General features: G+C 33.7%; 1 protein-coding gene across 1 annotated transcript in view; it reads right to left on the bottom strand.

The window, feature by feature from the left end:
* LOC144970046 (THO complex subunit 2-like) overlaps positions 1 to 16,909 on the bottom strand; it is a 47,439-nt gene that overhangs the window by 24,976 nt on the left and 5,554 nt on the right. The window contains 18 exon segments of the mRNA XM_078909241.1: positions 17 to 196; positions 1,286 to 1,403; positions 3,874 to 3,970; positions 4,492 to 4,572; positions 5,138 to 5,231; positions 5,934 to 6,018; positions 6,575 to 6,676; positions 7,302 to 7,322; positions 7,490 to 7,638; positions 9,530 to 9,725; positions 10,365 to 10,537; positions 10,977 to 11,123; positions 11,767 to 11,862; positions 12,562 to 12,722; positions 13,432 to 13,565; positions 14,058 to 14,182; positions 15,200 to 15,267; positions 16,383 to 16,434. Coding sequence (XP_078765367.1) covers positions 17 to 196; positions 1,286 to 1,403; positions 3,874 to 3,970; positions 4,492 to 4,572; positions 5,138 to 5,231; positions 5,934 to 6,018; positions 6,575 to 6,676; positions 7,302 to 7,322; positions 7,490 to 7,638; positions 9,530 to 9,725; positions 10,365 to 10,537; positions 10,977 to 11,123; positions 11,767 to 11,862; positions 12,562 to 12,722; positions 13,432 to 13,565; positions 14,058 to 14,182; positions 15,200 to 15,267; positions 16,383 to 16,434 — 2,079 coding nt within the window.

Raw genomic sequence — 16,909 nt, 5'->3', positions numbered from 1 at the left:
TGTGTATCAATCTGACCTGATCATAGAGTTTGCCAACCAGCTTGAGATGTTTATTGGTGTCTTCTGCAAACACAGTGCTGTCCCTTTGCTGCGACATGAGTAGACACAAGGACAGGGCCAGGTCTTGTTCCAACAGAGTGTCCTTCAGTCGTGTCGATGACTTCCTTGTATTGCGGACCTGGGCAAAATTACTGCCCTGAACGACAAAGAAAAAAAGAAAAGAAAAAAAAGTTATAGAAAATTTTAGTCCGAACCATCATTATTCCTTCCTGTGGGTATGGCAATCTATAAACTAGTGACGATAATTCAATAAGGAAGAAAATTTCTCGGCATATCGATCAAACAAAAGCAAAGTGTAGAAATAACAGGAACATAGTTTTGTATTATGTAATATATTACTACTACTAGTATAGACATATACTGTTTATAAACATTTAATGAATTGTCCTTTCCACAAAACAATTTAAAGGCCTACAATATTATTCGAATAAAAGACCAGAAAGTGTTGCTTTGTTTTGATTTTTACTTTATACAGCAGGTTACAATATCTGTTACCGAAACCTAGTGGTTTTGACAAAAATGTTTGACATGACAAATTCAGCAGAAAATTTCTGAGAAATTTCCAAACTCCCTGAATTCCTTGAATCCGTGGAAGATTATCATCACGATAAACAGTTTTCTTCTATAAGTCACAGGGACACAAAACTCTTGAACGTGTGCCACCCCTTTAATCAAACTAAATCCATTCTTATACCTAAAACTGGCAACAGATGATGGAATTTCAGAATTTTAGGAATAAAAAATCTGTATTGATGACAAGATAAAGATATGTGAAGGATTTCAATCCATATTTCTTTTTCATATATCACTTCTTTAAAATTATTTAGAACAAACGCAATACAGTTTCATTTTAAATCAAATTTAACCAAATTGGTTTATTATGAATTTGAGTCCCTATAAAAATTTGATCTGAGTATGTAAAATATAGACACAATGGTGAAAGGTCTGCTGTGTAAACTGTAGACATGAGTTGTTTGGTTACCACAGACGCTTTGATTCAGTTAAAGACAAAAGTTTAAATAATTTAAAAAAACAAATAATCAAAATGTAAATCCAAATATAGAAATGCTGTTGATTCAACTTTAAATCAATGACTGGTCGATGGCCTAAAAAAAAAAAACACAACAAAATAATAAAACAGAAATCCTGCTCTAAAGGCCACTTCCTACACAAGAACTTTATCTTATTTCGACAAAAATGATTTCATCCCAAGTGAAAAACCAACCTCTTGTCTGACCAGCTCCCCTCCTGCCATGGCCTCCAGCTGGTCGTCAGTGATTTCCTCAGACACCTCAATACCAGCCATCTTCTGGACCACCTCTCTCAACAACAACAAATCAGTGCTGGGGGAAAAGAAAAAGGGAGAGAAAACTGATTATGTTTTCCATCTAAAGAGAGGACCTTTTGTGATACAACACCCCAATCTGGATCATGTCTAAAAAAATAATAATTGAGCTTTTATGTAGCACAATATCCACTAAATGTGCTCAAAGGGCTTTACAAGCGGTCCCTGGCCAACAGCAACATGTATAACATATCATGACGCCTGTTAGGTGATATTACATTTTTTCCGGACAAAGACACTGTTAACGACCAGGTAATAATAATAATAATAATAATAAATGGCATTTATATAGCGCTTTACCCTGTTGTCACAGGCTCTAAGCGCTTTACAGTGATATAAAACAAAACATATTACAGTGAGACAAGTGTGAAGGAAACGTGATACGAATTCAATTTAACAACAACAAAATATGAAAATAATATTGCAACATTATGACGTAAAAAGATAAAACTTTAAGCGAGATTTGAACGTTGTCAACGAATCCGAGCATCTCACGTGTGATGGGAGAGAGTTCCAAAAATGGGGGCCGAAAATTGAAAAGACTGTTCACCTATTTTACGCAATGGCTTTGGTTTGACAAGGATTGATTGGTCATTGCTTGACCTCAAGTTTCTATTGGGACATATATGTTTAGAAGGTCTTTAATATAGGAGGGACTGTTCGTGCTCAGGGATTTGTAGACAACAGTACAAATCTTATAGGCAACTCTTTTTTCCACAGGAAGCCAATGTAACTCACGGAGAAGAAGAGTTGCTGACGGGTATTTTTTGTTATTGCGTACAATGAGCCTGGCTGCGTTATTTTGAGCAACCTGAAGTTTGCTAATTTTGTCTTTAGCTAAATTCGCCCAAAGGGAGTTACAATAGTCCAATTTAGATAAAACCAAGGAATTGATTAAAAGTTCTGTTATATGCTTCGGTATTAAATTACGAATTTTGCTTATTTTTTTCATTTCTATGTACATAGATTGTATGGTGTTATTCACGTGGCTTGTCATGGAAAGATCTTTATCGATGGCTATTTCCGAGAGTAATAGGTGATTTATTTGCCTGTTTAAGGATACTCGGCCTTCCACACATTAAAATCTCAGTTTTACTATCATTTAATTTTAACTTATTGTGGTACATCCAAGATTTAATCTCATTAAAACAGCTCGTAATTCGTTGTATTAAGAACTGTAAATTACTAAGGGGTGCTGAATCATATATTTGCGTATCATCTGCATAAAAATGATAACTCAGATTGAATCTGGATATCACACTAGAAAGGGGCTGCATATATACAGTAAAAAGGACAGGGCCAAGAACAGAGCCTTATGGCACTCCAAAATTTAGTAAAACTTGTTCTGACTGAACACCATTCACCACGACAGTCTGCCATCGATCCTGTAAATATGATGTAAACCATTTAAGGGCAATTCCTTTTATGCCGAACGTATTTTCTAGTCTTCTTAACAAAATGTCATGGTCAATGGTGTCAAAGGCAGCTGAAAGATCTAAAAGGCATAATACATTGATATTGTTAGCATCAGCATTACATAACAAGTCATTAAAGATTTTAAGAAGCGCCGTTTCAGTACTGTGTTGATGTTTGTAGGCTGACTGAAAGGGTTGTTCCAAACTGTTGTTCTTAAGATGAGATGTTAATTGTGTAAGAACTACCTTCTCCAAAAGTTTTGACAAAAAAGGTAAATTTGATACAGGACGATAATTGTTTAATAAGGTACTCATTTTACACCTGAATATAGGGAGAGAATGCGAGTAAAGTGTCTTTTCCAGGGACTCAAATTTGCGCCGAGCGAGGCTTGAACCCAGGACCCTACAATCACAAAGCGAGTGTCATACAAGTCCACATAGCCGCACAAGTCTAGATGAGTCTGATGCTGAAGTTGGATCTTAACTCTCTCCTTACCAACTATTTTCATGAATTTTTCCTGAAATGTCATTCTCACCCCATTTTACACTCAAACTCAGATACAATCAGTACATGCTACACATAATTATGTGCAGCAAAACAAGCTTTTCAGAACAGCATAAGATCTTATAAATTTATCAAAGGAAGAAAAACACTGTTCTAACGGTTAAAACTTAGAAAGAAAAATATAGAAAAATTTGATCTTGTGTTTCATGACTAAAAAGCTCAAAACAACAGTTGCAAAATTATAGCACAACATCCTTGAAACATGCTGTGAAGAATATTGTACGTTGTAAGAATGTTTACAATCATAAACTTATGACCTAATAACATTACCACACTTGTAAACACAATGAAAACAGCTGAATTGGTTGGACAACTCTACAGTGAACAGCCCAATCCTTTCCAAGACACCTCCCAATTGTAATATTGCATTTCATCAGCATTGACAGCACTCGCTATATGCCCATAATTTACTAGTCTAGCCAAGATTGATTTGTTTCACCATCTTCTATTTAGTTCATCCGTAAAAGAATTGAGGTGGTAAGACTTACCTTTTCCCAGCTTTCAGCTGATTTGCTACATACTGCATGATGCCTGTGAGTTCTACTTGGTATTTACGGCAGATAGCTCCAAGGAAGCTGGCTAGACCTGTGGAAACAATTGCATTGCACCATTGATTATATATCCTTAAATGTGTGAGATTTTATCATGCAACATTATTTAAAAAAAATAAATTCAGTACTTTACTGTATAAAATAGAAAACAAACATTGGTTATGAAAACCAAAACTGTGATTTACAACGTAAGTTGGCCTTCACTCACTTTGGAGAATCAAACCCATGTGATTTGATGTCCAACTACATTTAAAAACTTTATTATGATGCATTAAAATGAATATTTGACAATAAAAACAAAACAAAACCAAAAAAAAAAAAAACAACAAAAAATATTTTTATAAAACAACCCCAACAAAAACCAAACCAAATAAAAAAACAAACATGAAACCCCCCCAACAAAATGTATTTAAACAAATAATAAATAACAAACAAACAAATAAACAAAAACCTCAATTCCTCATTAGTGTTGGTGTTTGATTAATGAATTCAATACAAACCTTACAACTTATGGGAATTCATAAATTGGATTTCTCCTGAAGGCAGAGAACTTACTTTGGAGCCATAGTGATATATTCATGTTGTCCGTCTTCATTCTGTCCTTCTCTGGGTTAGCAATGGCCTCAATCACGCAGACTGGACTTGAGTCAAGGACAAACATTTAGAAACTTTTGGAAAATAATGTTCACTCAAAAGAAACAAAGAGTTCCCCTGAGAAACTATCTAATTTAAATAATAATCAAATAAATAAATAAATAAGAGCCTTTAATATAAAGATGTCCATGGATTCATCATACCCAATGCACTAAGCTTTATTAATCCTCCTAGCAGGCCACATGAAACTAAGTTTCCATTTCATAAGGTACAAGTTGCCCATTAGGTATCCTTTAGGTGCAGCATCATTTAAACACTTAAATTTTGATACAGTATCGCTGAGCCTCAGACACCACCGATTAGATATACGAAATCTGTTTCAATGGCTGAGATTTATTTATCTATTCTTTCGTTTATCAGTATAAAGAGAGAAAGCCCTCTCAATCTCTTTTTTTTTTTTTTTAAATCTTATTATATTCTAATTTTTCAAATTAAAAGGTCTCTTAAAGAAAAACAAAAACAACCTCAACAAAAAACAAACTTTTCCTACTCCAACAATAATAAAAGCTAAATCAAAAACCAATTAATGTATATCGGGACAGGATACAAGTCAGCAAATCATAGGAAATGGACGTCAAATACTTGAGAGCATCAACAACAGGTCCTATCAGATTGTCATAGCGTTGAATCTGGGATAAAATCTGTAAGAAGGGTGGAATAAATTGGTTAACTTCAAAGAATAACTTGACAACACCTATAAGAATAATGGTAGAAATAAATAAATAAATAAATAATAATAAAAAATATAAAAAATAGTTTAAGTAAAAGTGGTTAATTTATTAATAATTAAGGTGCACCTTGATTTACTGATATTCTTATCTTATTTACTATTGCTTTATAAAATTATGAAAATAAATTTTTTAACGCCTATTTATTCATTCTTGTAATTCTTGTTTGTAAAACCAATTTCATCAAGGATAAATATAAGGTTTATTTATTTATAACAATTCATGGTACTTATCAGCACTTTACAGAGTTATATAGCATGCTTATGATTATCAAAATACGTTACCATATCTGAAACAAGTCACTACATATTACATTATTTGGAATCAAAATTGCATATTTTTCTTCAAACATTGAAAGCATGAAATAAGACCATCACAACATCAGAATGCAGACCGTGCTTTTTGAAGTTGATCTGTCTTTAAACAAACACATCATCAGAAACTACATAAAGACAGACAGTAAACAAACAAACAAACAAACAAACCAAAAAATACAACAAAAGGCTGAAAGTACAATGAAGTATATTTTTCTCCAGGATTTATCTAGCACAGCAATTTTGATTATTAAATGAGTATACAAAGATACGAGTAGACAAAGAGTGGACAAGGACTCACGTATTCAAAGACAATCCCAGGGTTGCTGTGACTGAGTTTTCCCAGCTGTCTCCCTGAAGGTTTTACTGTCTCTTTGGTCAAACGTCTGTGAGATTTTTAAAAGGAAAGAAATTTAGGAAATTCTTAGATTGAAACAATATAGCACTTCTATTCTACATGGAAATTTCAGAGAAAATAAATGATGTGCGTGGGCATTGAATCATATAGGCAAAAATTACAAATCTGACCGGACACCCCACCCAAAAAATTTAGTGCCTGTCTTTTATTGAATAGATTGGAGAATCTGGTAGAAACGGTAATATTTGACTATTTGTGATTGTGAAGGAAGCCTGAAAACAAAACTCAGAAAATCCCCAAAGTCACTTTGATAAAAGTCGATAAGTTTTAAAATTTAAAGTTTTGTAAACATTGATTAAAATGACAGAATAAAGATTAATGTAATGCTGGATTGAGCTAGGGATCTTATACCCAACATAATGTTAATTTGAAATAGGGAGAGATAAAATATTTAGAAATAAATCTCTCTACAGCAATATAAATGTGAGTTGAGAAAGTGACTTTAACTTGAAACTGTTCTTAGCAGTAAAAAGGAAAACATTCAATTTTTGGATGTAATCTGTTTTGTATTCTAACACACTTACTTCATGATGTACTTGGCTCTGTCTAAGCAATCAGCTTTAGTGCGTATAAGGCAGGGATGATGAGAGTAGGACTCATTCTTCCACGACCCATACAAGCGATACCTAAAAGTTTTAAGACATGAAAATGTATCAAACGGCAAACCAATCTGTCTACAACTAAAACGGTTACATGGCCAAATTCACATGTAATTATTATCCAGTAAAGGTGAACCAAACGTAAAAAATTGAAATTCCTCTGATACAAAATTTGAGGCAAGATTATTTGGCATCAAAATAAGTGCAGTCTCTGAAATATCATTTTTATATTTAACTAAATTTTGACCCAACGTTCAGATTGAAACAATAAATCATATTTTTTAATAATAATAATTTTTTAAAAATAAACAGAGATTGCAGATGTTAAAAAAAATATAATTGAATTCAGAGCATTGACTAACAAATAACAAAACAAAACATTAACATTTAAATAATAACATAATCAACAACGGGTTACCAGGATAATCCTGTCCAGAGGAATTACATCAATTACAAGTGCCCATTATACCAATACTAACTCTGTACACTTACCGAATCTCGTAGGGATAGAGCCTCAACAATTACATCAATTACAAGTGCCCATTATACCAATACTAACTCTGTACACTTACCGAATCTCGTCGGGATAGAGCCTCAACAAATACATCAATTACAAGTGCCCATTATACCAATACTAACTCTGTACACTTACCGAATCTCGTAGGGATAGAGCCTCAACAATTACATCAATTACAAGTGCCCATTATACCAATACTAACTCTGTACACTTACGAATCTCGTAGGGATAGAGCCTCAACAATTACATCAATTACAAGTGCCCATTATACCAATACTAACTCTGTACACTTACCGAATCTCGTAGGGATAGAGCCTCACAACATCAATACTGCCCATTAACTCTCTCGCACTAGAACTGTAGTAGGCCCTCATCTGAGAAAGTGGCATGGGATGAGAAGGACTTCCTCCAGAATGTTGAGAAATCCATAATAAGCTGCCTCATCATCGGGGCCTACACCTTCTTTCAAGCGCTAAAATGAAATAGTAAACAATTGGGTTAGAATGTAATATTGGTTCATCTGAAACTGGATGTTACTCAAAGTCCATCCAGTTCTGGGTATTTGTATTCAAGGGTGGAGAGAGTTGTTGAATGTGGCAGCCATTGTTGGTTTTTGGGCTGAAGTAATTTGATAGTTTCTTGAAAGTGTCTAAATCTGTTGTGTTCACACTTGATTCAGGAAGAGTGTTAGTCTTTGATGATACTTCACAATGAATGAGTTTTCAGATTGGTGTTTAGTGCTTTAGTGTTTTTCATACATCCGGTCATTTCCAACAATTTAGTTTGGAAATTGGTAATTTGCAATATACTAGGGAATGAAGTCAATTCCCCCCTCAACCTTAATAATAATAATAATATTAATAAATCATTTATATGGCGCTTAACTATCCAATGGAAAAGTGCTCAGCAGTGCTTTACAAAAATCACACACATATATTTACATGGCCATACTGAAATTCTTCCAAATAACAACTTCTATTATTTAACTGTGTATGACAACAGACCTGATTTCATACATTGAAATTGCTGAGATAGATATCTGGTAAAGAGTGAAACTGAACTCAGCCTAAAGACCCAGGGTGCCAGAGTTCAACCCGTACTCTATGAAGTGAAACGGAACAGTAACAATTCCTTGTCTTTTGGATTGACGACCTGTCTAACATTGAGATCTTTGTGTCCATTTAAGGATGGGGGAAAAGAGGGCTCACTATGTAATGTATGTAGATTCAAAAACCAGGTCTATTTGTGTGTAAGTCGAGTGCCCCATCCATGACAAATTTTCACTCGGGATGAATAACGGGAATTTATTCATTTTATTCACTTTAAAATTAGTATCGAATTAAAAAAAATTCATCCCTGGATTGTTCCCATCCCTCAACACCATCATTACCTTATTCATATAAGACTTTCCACACATCATTAACTTATTCATATAAGACCTTCCACGCATCATTACCTTATTCATATAAGACTTTCCAAGCCGTATCATTACCTTATTCATATAAGACTTTCCACGCATCATTACCTTCCACCCATCATTACCTTATTCATATAAGACTTTCCGTGCATCATTACCGTATTCATATAAGACTTTCCATGCATCATTACCTTATTCATATAAGACTTTCCAAGTATCATTACCTATTCATATAAGACTTTCCACGCATCATTACCTTATTCATATAAGACTTTCCACGTATCATTACCTTATTCATATAAGACTTTCCACACATCATTACCTTATTCATATAAGACTTTAGACGCATCATTACCTTATTCATATAAGACTTTCCACGCATCATTATCTTATTTATATAAGACTTTCCACACATCATTACCTTATTCATATAAGACTTTCCACGCACATACCTTATTCATATAAACCTTCCACCCATCATTACCTTATTCATATAAGACTTTCCGTGCATCATTACCGTATTCATATAAGACTTTCCATGCATCATTACCTTATTCATATAAGACTTTCCAAGTATCATTACCTTATTCATATAAGACTTTCCACGCATCATTACCTTATTCATATAAGACTTTCCACACATCATTACCTTATTCATATAAGACTTTCCACGCATCATTACCTTATTCATATAAGACTTTCCACGCATCATTACCTTATTCATATAAGACTTTCCACGCATCATTACCGTATTCATATAAGACTTTCCGTGCATCATTACCGTATTCATATAAGACTTTCCATGCATCATTACCTTATTCATATAAGACTTTCCACGCATCATTACCTTATTCATATAAGACTTTCCACGCATCATTACCTTATTCATATAAGACTTTCCACGCATCATTACCTTATTCATATAAGACTTTCCACGCATCATTACCTTATTCATATAAGACTTTCCAAGTCGTATCATCTTGATCATGATGACAGGATCCCGAGAAGCATGAGGACCCAGGTACAAGACCATGGGCATGACATAGTGGTACAGTTGCTTGAAAGTTGCTGCCTGCTTACAGTTGACAATCAGGGGAGTCTTGGTGCGTTTTTTGGCAACGGCTAGGGGCAAACCAATGAATCTGTCAAACACATCATAAGCAAGAAGATAAAAAATATAAAAATGATACTCTATAGTAGTGAACCCCCCCCCCCAAAAAAAAAAACCCAACAAAACAACATACTATTCATAGTACCACACACATTCATGGAAAGCGTCCTTAGAGACAGGACAGTCATATTCATTCATTCAGAGTCTTGAGCCCCATGGAGGCAGAGTTTATCATTGTTAAAAAGACAGTAATAATTGGATGTTAGACTTTGACTAGTACACCAGTCAATTGCAAAGTACTTCACACACCATCAAACAGGCACACATCAACGACATGCCCTAACTCTGACTTAATATTATGTCATGTTATGTACTATTACACTCTGCAGTAAATTTTGGTAGATGAGCCTCAATTTTATCCATTAAATTTACTGATAAAAAATAAAAATGACTAAGTTATTCCTGGCCACCAACTTTTGATTCTCATTTAAAAAATAAATAAGAACAAAAGAACCCACCCCTAAAAATTGAATGAAATAAAAGGCCCATTTTCAAGACAAAAGAAATCATAGCTGAAAGTCCAACAACTCGTTTAATTATCACAATATATTTTGATGAATTACAAGATTGCATTGTGTGGTAATAGATCTTACTAAATATGAAAACTTACTTTTCATACAAGGGCTCAACGACCTGGTGTATCAAACAACACAAGGCTTTTGATATGGACGGACACGAGACAGCAAAGTGTTCTGGTAGCCTGTCTATGATGGCCTTGGCACTGTCCCAGGCACCAATTTCTAACAAAGACTCACATAATCCCAACTTCTGGTTATTTTCCCTCTGTTGAAAAAAACATAAAAAAATAAATAGTATCAGTTTCTTAATTTACACATGAAACCTGTAGTAAAGTCAAAACAAATAACAATGAATGATTTTTATCACTTTAAAGAAATTCCTGATTTCCACCTACCCACCCCAAACCCCCCTTCCCCACATACACACACAAAAGAGAGAATTGGGAAAAGAATAATGATATCAAACAATAAAAAAGTATTTATCAATCAAAACAACAACAACAAAAAAACCAAAAACGAAAAAAAACAACCCATCAAACACTGAATTCTAGAATTCAAATCATCAATGCCTCGAAAAACTGGGGAACACTTTCCTATCATGGAGATGTATTTTGCTACAAAAAATACCCACAAAAATATAAAAAGAAACAAATAACAAACACATTACTCTTCAAATGAGATAATGCAATGTTTTCTCCTCTCACCAAATCAATGATCTGGGTGTCGTCTTTCTCTTTGTCTTCTTCTTTCTTGTCCGACAGGATGACAGCACTGAGTTTCTTGGCATAGGCTTTGGCATCGGACACTTGTTTGTTATGGAACTGGACCAGCTCTGAATCCAATGGCAGAAGCTGACAGAAATAACATGGAGGGAAAAAAAATAATTCCAAAATAAGAACTACAATAAATAGAATAAATTAAATAAAACAACAAACAAACAAAAAAAAAGCCTCAACCTATATAGCTTAAAGAGCGAAAAAACAAAAAACAACAACGGTACAAACAAAACAGGAATAAGAATAATAATGAGAGAGGAAGAGAGATAGAGAGAGAAAAAGAAGTAAGAAGTGAAATATCTGTTGAATTTTAATGTTATAACAAGTTTAATTAAATGACAAATTGCCATATTTATGGACAATAAAGATCTAATATTATTATTATTATTATTATTAATATTATCATTATTAAAATGCACACACAAAAAAAAAAAAAGCAGACTTCAGACCAGCTTATAGTTCTCAGAGGAGAAAAAATGTATTTACACTAACCAACTTTACATAACTTCAACGGGGTTAAAGAAAACGTCCAAGTCCTGAATATAAGTGCAATGACATCAAACTTTCTTTTACAAGTCTTACTGAATTGAACATGCGTGTTGAAAACTGCAATTGGAAAAGGAAAACTAATTCTATTTAATACCCAATGTTTTTGTTTGTTGTAGTAAAAAGCACGTCTGAATTCAACACTCACTAATTAAAATAATGCATAACTTACATATGGGTAGAGGTCATCGAGGTCAATGAGCCCATGCTTCAACAACAAAGCAGCACATCGGAATAAAGACTTTGGCGTGGTCCAATCAGCAGTTTGCTGGGGAAAAAATAAATCATCTCTGATTTCTACATGGAAGCTTAAAGAGTTATTGTAAAAAAAAAACCCTCATTAAAACATACAGCTGAGTCTACCTCAGTTTGTGTAGCATGCAAAGGAGAGAAACAGTTATATGCTACCCTTTAAATAGGACACTTGTCTATTGAAAAGTACTTTCCTTCAATACAATCTGTCACCAAATCACTTGTGGCAGTAAGGAAGAACAAAATAAAATAATAACAAAAGAAAAATTAATAAAACTCAAGCTTCACCTATATCTTTGTATGTTTCAGCACTCTAGCACTAGCATAAGAGCCAAAATCTCTATCTCCCCCCCCCCCCCCCCCCCCCTGCAACATTGAGGCGAGGCAGAATAAAATAACAAAACGTCTTCCTGTAAACACTTTTTGTTGTGTTTTCTGGCTGTTTCAGAGCATGCAATGTATCTTCAACTTATCACCTTCCCGTATTCTACTAAAAACAACCCAAAAGGTACGTAGAGCACAAATTACCACAATCATTATGAATTTCTGGCTCTTTAAGAGCATGCAATGATCTTCAACTTATCACCTTCCCGTATTCTACTAAAAACAACCCAACGGTATGTAGAGCACAATTTACCACAATCATTATGAATTTTCCCCCATTTTCATTGAAGAGCTCCCCATTTTGCCCACCATGACTATGCCTAAAACGTACCTCCTTGAATCCGAACCTGAAGCCTAATATATGACACAGTGTGTACTTGTCAATGATGTAGGCACGCAGGAGATTGATGTAGAAGCTATCCTGGTCAGGGTGACACTCAAATGATTCCAGGATAATGTCAAGCACACGATTGGGATCAAGGTCAAAACAGCCTAAGTGGAGGAGAAATAAAAAAAATAAGGTAATTCAACTGCATAACAATAGTGTGATTCAGCTTAATACTAACGAAAAGGTAAACATGGAAGGGCTTCTTCCATTATCACACATGAAAATTATAAATAACATTTACAGAGCGAGAGAAATGAAATAGCATCTAAAAGGGATATAAAAGAGAAATTATGGATCATATCTCAAATTTTTTGTAAAAATTATATAACTTGTTTTGAAATATATATTACTGTTATTGAGCTTAAATTTTATTTTTTTAGTATATAATAAAAATCGGAGGGAATTGAAAACATTTTTCATTTGTGGGTTAATGCGATATAGCATCTTAGAAGGAAGTTTAAGACTAGATCCCCTTTTAAATTGAATATAATAGGATGCATTCAGGTTATGGTGTTAACTCCCTAAGTACATAAAATCTTGATTTCTAACCATTTGAACCACATACGAAAAGAAAATATTCAGCATTCTGAATCCCACTTTAGCAGGAATTCCTATCTATAATTCAGTGAACAACCTGGGAAATGTCCCCAGAGCATGACAAGACAGAGACCGAATACTACCATTTGAAATGCATAGCTTAAAGTAACCTTGAATTCACACTTCTGGCATGAAGACAAAGTCAATGTAAATCATGTTCATTTCAATAAGGAAAAATAAAACATTGTTTTGTTTCATTAACTTAAGTCCAATTACCAATGAGAGACTTGATATTCTCCAAGACTTGTTCCCACGTGATACGATCGGTAATGTCTTGATTAAGTTCTGTCATCAATTTGGAATAGCCTTCACTTTCTTCTCGTAGAAGGTTGAACTTCTGCTGTTTGTAGCTGGTATTTGGAATGACAGAAAAAGTATATATATATAATTAAATTAAAGCATTCATAGGGGAGCAATTAGTCCTTATTGCAGCTTTTGTTGTTTAAAAAAAAAACAAAAAACAAATAAGCAAAACAAGGAAAGTCAATCCATGAATCCATATATCACCCCCTCCACCCTCCTGTTCCCAACAAAACTACAGACAACTAAGATGAAAATACTATTGAGTACACCATCCTGGTTAAAGAGAAATATAGCACTAAGATTGTGTGGAAAACAATTGCAGATGCTTTTGCAATATCAAAAGAAATGTTTTGAAAAGCATTTTTGAATCATTAAGAGGTCCAAGGTCATGGACATTGAGAATTGAAATGAGTGATGTGGGTGGCACCTATACATTTTTCATGGACTTTTTATAGCAAAGTTGGGGAAAACTGACGAGGGACAATACTGAAAGCAATTTATATAAAATGAGTTCAAATACAAGGCCTACAGCCACTTACTATAATCGGGTCTTTGTCTTGACAAATTTCTGGTTGAAACTCAGCTGGGAACCGACAAGGCCGGCCTGCTCCAGGGAGTCTTGGTCAAGTCGCTCTTTTAGCAAAGTTATTGGAACCACAATTTGCTGGAAACATTTTTAAATATGCAAATGTCAAAATAAATGGATTTTCCCCCCATTCTTTACAAAATTCAAGATCTTGATCTCTTTATCTCTTCTCACATAAAAGGAGTAACAATTCAAATATTCTGATCTAAAATAGGTAGAGAAATATTGCCTTTAAAAAATTGGTGTATCAATGAAATTTCAAACGAATTTTTACTTTCTTCTATGTTGTGGCAGAAATTTGAGACATATCCTGACACACAAAATGCATAATTTCTCATCCCATGAATGTTGAAAAGTTAAAAGAGTACCAAAATGATTCCAAAAAATGATTCCACCTTTTGGTCAATTCCATTTTTTTTCATATTGTAGTTGTGGTAAATGTTCTGATTCTGATTCATATTTTAGACCAAATTTCACACCAAAACATCCAATGTGATAATGGTTGGTAAATCTGTGGCAAGTCTCCATTATAAATACATTATAAAATATGAAAGATTTCCATTGACAAGTGGTGAACAGGGTGTTCTAATGAAATAATGAAAAATAAATCACTTTGAAACAAAAGTTAGTTTTAAATGAAATTGTAATTATAAGGCATGTCATACCAATTGCAAAGTAAAATGCGAATCATGAACATTAGGTAAAAGTATAAAGAACTCATTTCTTTCTAGCATTTAGTTTGAACAGCATTTACATACTGTCAGGTGCTCAGACATACGACAATAAAATCATAACTTATAGCTGGGCAATAGGAATTGGCTGCTTTTAAAATGTCAATCCCAAATAACTATTTCCATGGATTTTTGTAATGCTCCTGGCTATGAACAAAATTCTGGTGATAAAGTTTGTTATCTTGAGTACAAAAAGGAATGCATCACAGGCATTGTAGAACTCTGCACAGACATATAAGAATAGAACAGTAAACCAGTTTGGATCCATGTTTCAATTCAAAAGTGGAATGATTTTGAAATCAGTTACCCCTGTAAAACAAGGGGAATCTCCCATCATGTTTGCAACAGAGAAAATATTTCTTACCCTCAGAGCAGTCACCAGAGACAAAAACTTTTCACGTGGTACATCATCAGTACAGCTGCTCTCAACATCTGATAAGGAAAAAACATTGAAAAGTAAACAATAATTGATAGATTTAAAGTGTTTTTTTTTCTTTCTCAACCTCTAAAAATATCCAACTAATCCTTGTGAAATGTACTTATACTAACACAACGAAAAAATATTTTATTTGCAAAAATAGTCATCTTAGGAGAGGTAAGCACCTTTCTGAAATGAGTAAATGAAGAGTCTTACAGTTTGTACAATCAGAATGTATCTCAGGTAAGTAATAAGAAATGAATATGTAACTTTAATTTTTAAAGTGGTTGACATAAAAAAAGTCCTAAGCACAGTAGTTTACTTGCGTATGAAGTGAGATTGCTTTTTATAAAACATACATATATTGTCATCTCAGAATTTTGATTAATTTTGCAACACAAGCGCTCAGCTGGATGAGAGCAGCTGGAATATACAGATATCTTGTCAAGTAAAAAGATGGGAATCAAATAACACAAGACCCAGAATAATAATCCCATTGAAACCATGATCATCTAATATGTATATTTCCTTGTCAAACAAAAAGATGGAAACGGAATAAGCAGAGTCATTGAAACCATGACAGTCAATTAATTTTTTTTGTTGGGAAAAATGATGGAAACAGAAAATTGCCAGATTGAATTAAACTGATCATCTGATTCCCATCTTTCTTGTCACGTAAAAATATTGTAACCTGGTGAAAATACAAATGAATAAAACCATAATTATCTAATAAATATATAAATTGTCTAGCAACAAGATGGGAGATAAACACTAGACCAATTGATCCCCCAAAAGTTACTTTGATACCATTGTTTACCATACTAAATCTCCCTCTTTTATTTACTGATTTCATATTTTTTAGTTGATAAGGGTTAATATGAAGTACTGACATTGAGTGGTTGGCTTGGACATTTTTTAAAAAGCGTGAGAAAGTGACATAAACGTTTTGAAAAATTATGGAAGAGCCATCTTGTCCTTTGTACTTGTACACTCATATTATAACACTCAGAGAGATACCATCAACATCTAATGAAAAGTAACTTTTTCAAGATTGGGAAATACAGGTTAGATTAAAGAATGATGCAAATAATAATAATAAGAATGATAGCTTCCTTTGATTACAACTTACCCACAATGCCCAGGACATCTGCAAGTGTGCCTGGCAGCAGAGGAATGTGATCCTGAAACAAAATCAAAATATGTGACCAATAATCCCAAAACCATATTATTATTATGTCGTGATTAACCTGATGCTTAAAATTGATTTTTTGTGCTTAATCGATAACATTTCAGTTAAAATAAATGTCTGCACAGAGGACAGTGAGTTTTATTTCTTAAATTCCCAAACACTTATCCATCATCTTATCATTTTGATTTTTAGCTCAATACAAAATTGACTTGGTGGACCATATTAATATATCTATTTCAGTTAAGTAAACTCAATGTCTAACCAGAAGCCAAGGATTACCCTTTTATACTTTATTACTTCAACATAGAGTTTGTTAAATTACACTCATAAAATTCCTCTTTGTTTGACAATGTCATTCTCTTTAACTCACTGATCCCCCCCCCCCCCCCCCCCCCCCCAAAAAAAAAAAAAAAGAAAAAAAGGAATAAGAACAAAGAGCACACATTTTTATGCATTGCTGTTTATAA

Source organism: Berghia stephanieae, chromosome 4 (genome assembly GCF_034508935.2).
Source record: "Berghia stephanieae isolate SIO BIC M18660-M18661 chromosome 4, UCSD_Bste_1.3, whole genome shotgun sequence".
Taxonomy (NCBI): domain Eukaryota; kingdom Metazoa; phylum Mollusca; class Gastropoda; order Nudibranchia; family Aeolidiidae; genus Berghia; species Berghia stephanieae.
The sequence above is the reverse complement of the archived record's forward strand: the minus strand, read 5'-3'. Positions and strand labels throughout refer to the sequence as shown.